Below are 10,224 nucleotides of genomic sequence, written 5' to 3' on the forward strand. Positions count from 1 at the left end.
TACTTATTTTCTTAACTATTTCACAAGTGTGCAGAAATAACTTTCTGGCAAAGTCTTAATATTTTGAGCCTAACCTTTTATAAAACAGTTCAAACTAAATGTGAGCAAAATGCTTTTTTTCTGGACTGATTTTTTTTTCCTTTTAAAATAAAACACAGAATGCTATATACTTTTCAAAAAATATGTACTCGGTAACGGAGGAAACATTTTGTCTAACATTCTGTTAAAATAGTCAGTCTGAAGCAGACACCTGCCCAAGGAGAATTTCACCCCAAACCACTAAACTCTGCTGGAATGAAACAGGGTGTCACAGTGGCAAGTGGCAACCACCTCAAAATGTGATCCCACCAGTCCATTCCTCACCTCACTCAATGAAACAGTTTCATCTAGAATTTACCAGTATGTAGATCACATTAAGTTACTGTTCTCATTCTTCAGATGTAACTCTTCATCACTTACAAGTTTAATTCAAACTTGTATTAAAGTATTATCTAGTGAAAATCTTATAAGCTGGACAGTCTTCCCACTATTGTTTTCAAAAGTCAGTATTCTGACAGGGTATTTCAGAATTTCTTACCATCCTCAGTCCTTGGTTGCTGGGGGAACATGTAATTAGTAAGCACTGTCTTCTGTGTGTCAGGATCAGTTTCTTTTTGAAGAGGGATGAGTGGTTTAGACTAGGAAGCAAATTAAAGAAGAATATGTTATGAGAATATATATAAAAAAGTAAATATAATTTACATATCACAGAGCATGTCTGTTCCATTACTTTGAAGACTACTCTGCCCTGTATTAAGCGATTTCTCCTCTGAATAATATTCACAAAACGAAGTTATTAACATGTCTGTCTTTGAGGACAGGCTTTGACTGAGAACTGAAACTTAGCAACAGCTTTAAGAGAAAAGCAAACACTGGATATTCAAAAAATAACCCAGTTTCTTGCTAGGACTTTAATTATTCCAAAGCAGGCTGACCTGGAATACACACATACACTTGGCCATTTAAAGCTGCAGATAATCATACGAAGAGAAAAATTTTGTACTCAATTTTTCATATTGACACCAAATTGAATATCACCCATCCCTTATGAAAAAGGGCAGGAGATTCCTGAAATTATTATATTAGTAGAAGTGCTTTCATTACACTATAACTGAAGCTAGTGGATTTCTAGCAGCTCTGTAAACCTTAATGCCATTCAGAAAATCAGCATAGTACAGTGGGCTTCAATACACAGCAAAAATACAAGCCACAGGCACATGAGTTACGGCTTAACAGCTTGAAACATGGACAGTCAAGAGTTCAAAGGTGTGGCAAGAAATCTAACTCAAAAAAGGCAGGTTAAATTTCCCCATTAGTAGAGCTGTGGAAGAAACAGCACGCTACACATTCAAGTACTAGCTTATCAAGCGTTAACTCTCCTGTACAAACAAGAATTAAGAAAAAAGAAAAAAAAAAAAAAAAACAAAAAAGCCAACATCTGCTAAATTGCACCTCTTAACAGCACAGAACATTACTATAAGGAATGAAAGTCTCCAAACCCAGGTAGGCTCAGTTGTGCTTATTTCAGAAGAACCAACATAGTAATGCCAAGGAAGCACTCATATATATAGGTAATACCAGGCCTCACTATTTAACAGATGGCTCAGTATTTGCCAGTCCCATTAGGAATAAAGACAACAACAATCTATTTATAGTTTTCAAAAAGTTCACCTGATTGTCTGATAGCCACATAGCAGTGAGCTGTTGCAGTTTTGTAAAGGTAAACGGCAAATTCTTCAGTCTGTAAGTTACAACAAGAATTTATGTAAGTAAAGTTATCAATCCTGATAAGACACAATCCTGTATTAGCTTGTAAAAGTGTTTAAAAAGGACATTTACAGACATAGTTAAATTAATAACTATTGACACTTGAAAGGCAACAGCACTTAATTTAGATTCAAAGCTATACCTGCAACTTAAAAAAAACCAAACAACAAAAACCAAACAGACTCAAATAAAAAAGACACTTTTCTGCCCAGTTAGCAAGCAGCTTAAAAACAGTGACAAGGTAACTTGAATTTAACTCAGTTCAGTTACTTGAATACAATTTTGAAGAAAATTAACCTGAATGAATTAATCTGAATCCTCAGTATTTCATCTTTCAATATACATGCACAACAATTAAGAAAGAAGTGCTACACCTGAAGATAGTTTGTTCCAAAGATAAATGTGTGGGAAAGGGGCTGCCTTGGATAATGGAAGCTCTGGCACTAATGGATAAATCAAGCGACAGACAGAGTACAGAGAAGCTGGATTGGCAGAACAGGAGGGAGAACTCAGCTGGACCTATCTCTACCAATATATTTCAATTCTACAAACTGGCAATTCCCAGAAGAGAAGTATTTTGTCAATCACAACTCTTTTCCCTTCTCCCCAACACACTCAAGTGTTTTGCCCTATACTGTGATATTGTGTTGTGTTGTCCATATGCAATACAGGAAGCTATTAACTTTTAAGTAAGAATCAAAAGTTTTATGAAAATAACCAAACTAATTCTCCAGAAAAATACATGCTAACAATCATGAATGTATTGAAGCTATGCTTCAATGCATATGCCATGTGCCAATTTATTAAAATAAAACCAGCTTAATACAATGGAACTGCAAGATACAGAATACAACAACAATACACTAAATACGTGCATCTCAGCTTCTAAGCTGTGCGTGAGATAACAAAAGACAGCATAATATATTAATAATATCTCTACATTATTATGGCATTTTATAGAATTTATACTTGAATAAATGCATTCACAAACCTATTGTCACTCAGATTGATGACTTTCAATTTCTGCATATCACCCATTTCTTCAGGGAGAAATTCAAGCTTATTAGAATGCAGAAACAACACTGTTACATGCTTCCAGTTTCCAATCTGAAAAAAACCCCAAAGAATTAATTCATCTTCACAACTCTAAATATGCAGAATTTTACTGTTTAAAAACACTTAGTATTATAGCAATTTTTGCCTGTAAAGTATAATTAATTTATTCTTACATATTAAACTTTCTTTTAGTTTCAACACACTAGCAACAAATTTCTACTTCTTGCTTAAAAGAATTCAGAATTTCATTATTTGAAAACTTGTATATTTGTATACACCCTCCTTTAAAACATACATGAAGAAAATCTCCTCAAGAATCATTAACTTGTTATCCAAAAGTTGCACAGACTATATAGTTTAATACATTAAAAAATTAATTTTACAGTTTTGTAATTAAATACATACCTCTGATGGCAGCTGTGTTAAAAAGTTATGATCTGCAGCAAACGTCCTTATATTAGAGAGCTGCCCAACTGACGAAGGCAATGTTTCAATCTCATTGAAACTACAGTCCAGTTCTTCTACTGATATTAACCTAAAAAAAAAAATTAAAATAAAATCACTCTTCCATACAGGTTTATTCATTCAATATTAATTGAATAATCTAAGTTTAAATTAAGTTAATACCACTATTAACTACAAATATAAAATGTAATTCGAAATACAACTCTGAAATCCAAGGGAATTAAAATCTCAGAAGAATCCTTTACTAATCACCTAAATGGTGTTTGGTTCTTTGTTTGGGTTTTTTTGGGGGGAGAGGGGGTGGGGGGGAGTTGGTTGATTGTGGCATTTTTGGTGGGGTTTTTTGGGGGGAGAGGGAGGGTGGGGTGGTGGTGGGTTTTTTTTCTATGTGTGTGGGTTTTGGGGGCTTAATGATCTTTAAACTCCCCTCATAAGAGAGCATTCAGTGAAAACAGAGTGGTCAGCAACAGCAAATGTTCGTGTACTACATGGAAAATGTGCTACTGCAAGGCTCTGAAAACATTCAGAATGGGACAGATCATACTGAAACAGGAGTTGAGTACAGTTTCTGAATAAGCAAATAATTTCAAGTTTTAGAGAGAGTGAACCTAAGAATCTGGCAGTGAAGTATTTTGTAAATTCTGACAACAAAAGATAATCTACGTTAATTATAACAGGAGAAAAGAAATTGGAACAAACACCCTTCATTCGTATAGCACTTAATTCTGTAGCAATTATTTTTGCTGTTCTTTGTGAGTTTTAAATTAAATTGCTGAAGACCAAATTATACATTAGAGAAACCTGCTGATGAACAGGTGAAAATTCTCTTTATAATATAAAAAAGATAAATGTTTGTGTTCAGATTAACTTTTTACAAGTTTTGTTATAGTAGTTCAACTATTTGCAATACCATCTACAGCCATAGCTATGTTACTGCCAAAAATCAGTTTCAGTTAGCTGACTGCCTTTTTAAACATCTTGCTTTCTTTCACGTTCAGTTTTTCTTTTATAGATTGGTGGTTGTATTAATAAGTGAGGAACACAGGTCTTTTCATATTAAATAATTATACATAAAGAATATACATGCTGCAAACTAGAACATATGAAAACACTTGCTTTCAATTTTATTAAGATATTAACATGTAGAAGAAATTAAATCAAGAAGGTGGAAAAACATTCAAAAGAGGAGCCATTGCTACCAAAAAGTGTACAGAAAGGCAATTCAACCTTTTATTCAGGAGATATACCTACCCTCCTATGGAGTCTGGCAAATAAATTAACTGGTTTTCATCAATTTTAAGTGTTGTTACCTTCTTCAGGGAACCTGTAATAAAATGAACAAGTAAATCAAAAAGGGCATGTGAGTTCATTAAGCTTAGTTTTAATTTTAAATTAAGGGAAAAAAAACCAACTATGGGCAAGCAACCACATCTCCTGTATTCCCTGGCATGGCTATAGTGCTGTATACCTAATGAAATAAACAGACAAGCTTACAGAACTTGTTCGCCAGCTTACGATGTGGCAGACATGGGGCAGAGGGGCTGAGGGAGGTGAAGAAGAGAGAAAAAAAAATATTTTTTCTTTTTTACTCTATTATAGTCAACAGTTTCTCATCCATTTACAAACTAATGTATAAAGTCATGAATGCTACAAAACAAATATAAATGTTACTATTCAGCTATGTATTACAGTTTTATCCAAAACAGGCACTTTTAATCAATTGAAACTTCAATCTAAAATGACATTTGACTATTTTTAAGTGTTCTGTGTCTAAGCTATAAGCTTTTAAGAACATGAATTAACAGAAAATACAAACCAATAGACTCTGGCAGTTGCTGAAGTGAATTACTGGATAACAGTAGGTCTTGCAAGCTTTCACAACCTGAAATACCTTCTTCAACTACTTCAATGTTGTTTTTAGAAACATCCAAGTAGGTCAGTTGTTTCAAAGTTCCTATGAACTAAAAGCAAGAGAAAATAATGCATTCTAAAAAATGCAAGTTCAAAACAAAAAATCCAGCAAATTTGATAATGAGCAAACATAATGCCAGAGGAAAAGAGAAAACCTATTTATAGTGCTGGAATACAATTCTATAAAAAAACCCCAAGCTTTATAATGATATATTTTGTGCAGATACACACCGTTGATGCTTCTCCACACACACAGCATAGTAATTCTGCAGGTCTCTCTGGTTCGTCTGCTGCAATGGTTTGATCAGTTACCATGAATCAAGTAACTGAAGCTTTAGAACTTCAGATAGAGACAGATAATGTAAGGACTTAATTAGGCTCCAGTAAAGTATTTTCACAGAATCTCAGAATGGTAGACGTTGGAAGGCACCTCTGGAGATCATCTAGTCCAACCCTCCTGCCAAAGCAGGTTCACCTAGAGCAGGTTGCACAGGAAAGCGTCCAGGCGGGTTTTGAACATCTCCAGAGAAGGAGACTCCACAACCTCTCTGGGCAGCCTGTTCCAGTGCTCTGGCACCCTCACTGTAAAGAAGTGTTTCCTCATGTTTAAGCAGAACTTCCTGTGTTTCAGCTTGTGCCCATTGCCCCTTGTCATGTCACTGGGCACCACTGAAAAGAGTCCGGCCCCATCCACCCGCCCGTTAGATATTTATAAAGAGTAATAAGGTCTGCTTGCAGTCTTCTGTAGGCTCAGCAGACACAGCTCTCAGTCTTTCCTCATAAGAAAGATGCTCCAGCCCCTTAACCATCTTTGTAGCCTTAATGCTTATTTTTGCCTTTTGTGTAAAACTGTATCCTATTAAACCTGAAAAGCAACAACAATGAATCCCTAATTGTACTAAACTAAAGAAACAAGTCAAAATATAAGCTTGTATTACCTTCCCATATGAACCAAGAATAAGCTTGAAGGTTTGTGCACACTACTCTACTAAAATCTTCACAGGGAAGATGCAGTCACTTTCACAAATACAGTTTTACTTTTACTGTAAAGTAGAAATGTTTAATACATCCACTTAACTCTTTAAGAAAGAATTAGCTGAAGAAAGACAGTAGAGAAGACTACCGACAGGCAAGAAAGCCTCACATGAGAAGACTGCTAGTGATTTCAAGTCTGAAAACAGATCACTGCTTCCCAAATTTCAAATACTCATTTACTAATTTACTACAACATAAGCACAGGTTTGCCAGTACTACAATAATAAGTCACCCTGGACCCTATATAATTCTGAGAGATGTGAGGAACCCAAAGTCAACAGAACATTTTCTCAGGAATTGGCCATGCTCTCTGCATACATGGGACATCAACAGGCACTGCTTGCTTTACAGCTCTGACCAGTAAAAATCCACATATTATACTTATCCTGTAAATTCCTGCTTTCTGTCTAACACAAAATAGTCCCTTTTTGAAAGCACCAGAGGACCCTAATTTGCTTCAGAATTTGATCCAGGATTTTTACTCCTTTCCTCAACTGGAACATAATTTTTAGGTGAAAGGCATATAACTTTCAATGAAAGAAAAGCTGTGTAACCAGCTCTCATGATCAGTGACCATTTCTAAGTGGACTAACGTTACACATTTAAGTGGCATTTAGCCTTTTGGCTTTAAATAACATTAAAATTACACAGCAACTTTAACATATATGATAGCTGACAAAGTTCATACCACTATAAACTAAAATACTAAACGTTTAACACAGTAAAGAACTTACCCCTGGAATAAGTGTTAGTCTATTACCATCCATCCAAAATTCCTTTAACCCACTCAGTTGTTCCAGTACTTCAGGCTGTAAAGGGAAGCCATATTTTAAAAACTTCATACAAAAAACAGTGAAAGACAAAAACAACTTCAGTGATTCTTTTATTATAATTTTAAGTAATAACTTATTATAGTCATCATATACACTTTTTTTACAAAGTCATCAAAGAAAACCCAGATAATTCACTTTTTGAATTGTAAATATATACCAGATATATAAAAATCTTTTAAGAAGTTGATCACAGCACCACAGCACTAATAATACTTACAGAAGTGTGTTGTGGTTTTTTGGTTTGGGCTTTTTTTTTGTTGTTATTGTTGTTACAGAAAGTATTATATTTAACTGCAGCACATAGTAAGTGTTACATGTATAATTTCCTCCTTCATGGAGGAGGTCTAAAGCCCCTCAAATTCCATCAACTCAGAAGAGCTGTTTTTCAAAAACCACAATGATTTAGCAGTTTTGAGGAAAGCAAAAACAAATTTAAATTTTCTAGCAACAAAGGGTGCATCTGCACCATACAAGCAAACCACTCCATCCATAAAGTGAAGTGCAGGATTGTGCTTCTATTACAAGTTATTGTTAGAAGTATCTTATGTATCAGAGAAAGACCATTTCTTGGTAAACATCCATGTTGCACGTGCTTTCCTATTTAAACTTTCCCCTTAGAAAGAAATACAAAACAGGTGCTACTGCGCCTCAATAACTACAGCCAAGTTCATTTAAATACAGAACTTAATTTTGTTGTACTGTAAGTATACAGCATTCCTCCCTGAGTTGCAGTCCTGACTCCCAGTGATTCATTTTCCAAGAAAATCTTAACTGAGGATTACCTTTCAGACCGATCTTTAATCAAAAAGTGGTTTCAAGCCTTTTCGTGCTTTTACCAAAAGATCTTAATGAAATAAGTTACCCATAGTTGACACTTGTAGCTGAAAGGCTGGGAGAGGTGAAGCAATCAGCCAAAAATATACCCAAACAGGTAACTTTGCAGCCTATACCTAGTTCCTGGCTGTTATAGCTTAATGTGGGCCTTGGCACGTTAGTTTAAGGCTCCCACACGAATATGTACCCTGTAATGAGAACACGGTAGAGCAACAGTAATGGCTGGAAGTGTAACAATACCAATGAAAATTCCTTAAATACACTTTGCTATCTGCCAAACCATACATCTAGGCAAGTTTTCAGCTCTGCATGATCTACTAGTGGCACGCAAAGGCTTGACTTTATTATATGGCAGGTCAGTATGTTCCACTATACTTCTATTTCAATTCCTTTATCCAGGAAAGTACTTGTAGAAACAGAGAGAAATCAAATGATTGTATATATAAGATGTATTTGTCTGTGAGATCATGAACAGAAAACAAGCCAATCCATGCTCCGGGAAATATCTGAGCACCTCAACTGTAAATACTATTTTGAACAATATTCAAACTTAAAATGAATATAGTTTCCCTTGGATTTAAATAGTTTGTACATGATAATACTATACCACAGAGTGTTATTTTCAAGTTGAGGAAAACATACTCATATTCATCAGAATATGCACATAGTTTTTATATCATGCTCCATAAAGTAGTATAAGGTATACATAATATTTGCTCAGTAGCAGAACTCTTAAGCTGATGTTTACATTTTCATACTGATTAAATATAGATTAAAGGATAAAGAGATTTATAAAAGACACAAAGCTCTGTCCCTAAGGCAAAACTCACCACTTCTGTGAATTCATTACTTCCTAAGTCCAGTCTCTCCAGCTGAGTCAGTCTGGACATGGTTCTGCACAGGAAGGGAATTAAAAAGGAATTAGATTTAAGAAAATACCAGTTACATCCAATCTTCCTGTATTAATATCAATATATTATTTTAATCAGTATTAAGTAGTGATGCTGTTCTGTAACTGGACCGATATCTAAATAAAGTAAAATTTTCACAAACTGTTCAACCAGGCCCATATTAATGATAATGCTGACTAGTGATTATCACACAAAGAGCTCACTGCAACTCATCTACAGATTGATTAGTTTACAAATACTAAAGACTACTAGAGTAATCTTTATGAAAAAGAGTAACTCAGTTAAGTTACTCTTCTTTTGAGTGCTCCAGCTTTTCGCCTACAATCACAATAAGTCTTCTCAGTAGCCAAAGGCTGGATGTTTTCCTCTCAAAGACGAAATGATCTGCCTAATGATCACCTAAAACAGAGAAGACCACTGTTGAATCACAGTAACCAACAACACCTTTCTCCCTCTCCAGGCTGCTGACGAAGTTGCTTCCATATGACATGGTCTGGAATCCTAACTATTTCTCTAGTCCTACAACAAATCAGATTACTAAATTGGATTTTGTGACACATCAATACTCTTTAAGCCAACTTACAGCAAAGACAAAATCAATGACTGAAATAAAGTAAAATCTATATTTCAGGTTGTGTTTTGGCAACTTTTTCCCCCCATTTAAGTTAACTTTGGGGACCCCACAGAGATTATCTATCATTGTACTTGGTGATCTGCATGATCAGTACTCCAGTCAACAGCAGTACTATGTAAAAATATTTTCAAAGGTGCTGTGAATCCCTCATACAACATTATGTTCTGTATTTATTTAATAAGAGATTTACATAGAACAGTTAATAATATCTGAAACTGTCAAACACAAACCATAAGTGTGTACATGCTATGAAATTCTTGAGAAACTAAATATAAGAGCTTCTAAATGGTAAAATATTTTATATTATTGAACCATCTATGAACACTAATGTCTTTAAAAAACATCTGCATGAGCATAGGATATTCTAGGCAACTATTCAGAACTTCAGTTCTTCAAATACACTAAGTATTACAGTTGTTCTGATACAGCCTTATTTACTAAAAGTAAGTTTATGTGATTATTAATATTATTTATGAAACAATCTCCAAAATGGATTACATTCAACATTTGCTTATAGACTTGATTTTCATTACACTATCCTAATTATGCTGGGGACAAACTAGGAGTTTAGCATAATTAAAGACATGATCAAGACAAAAGCAGAAGCCATTTTTTCCACTGTACACATAGTATACACAGGCTTTAGGGGAAAGCCTTTAACTCACATTCCCACCATCTCAAAGAAGAAAAAAATACATGAAAAAGCTACTTCCAGAATCATAGAATGGTTTGGGTTGGA

At 34.7% G+C, this 10,224-nt stretch overlaps 1 protein-coding gene across 1 annotated transcript in view; it reads right to left on the reverse strand.

The window, feature by feature from the left end:
- Positions 1 to 8,834, reverse strand: part of ERBIN (erbb2 interacting protein) — a gene marked incomplete at its 5' end in the record, with an annotated part of 36,920 nt that extends 28,086 nt beyond the window's left edge. The window contains 8 exon segments of the mRNA XM_029084793.1: positions 578 to 677; positions 1,711 to 1,780; positions 2,798 to 2,913; positions 3,268 to 3,397; positions 4,579 to 4,651; positions 5,144 to 5,288; positions 7,008 to 7,082; positions 8,771 to 8,834. Coding sequence (XP_028940626.1) covers positions 578 to 677; positions 1,711 to 1,780; positions 2,798 to 2,913; positions 3,268 to 3,397; positions 4,579 to 4,651; positions 5,144 to 5,288; positions 7,008 to 7,082; positions 8,771 to 8,834 — 773 coding nt within the window.
- Between the last annotated feature and the right edge of the window lie 1,390 nt (positions 8,835 to 10,224).

Source organism: Antrostomus carolinensis, unplaced genomic scaffold (genome assembly GCF_000700745.2).
Source record: "Antrostomus carolinensis isolate BGI_N321 unplaced genomic scaffold, ASM70074v2 scaffold16984, whole genome shotgun sequence".
Classification (NCBI taxonomy): Eukaryota; Metazoa; Chordata; class Aves; order Caprimulgiformes; family Caprimulgidae; genus Antrostomus; species Antrostomus carolinensis.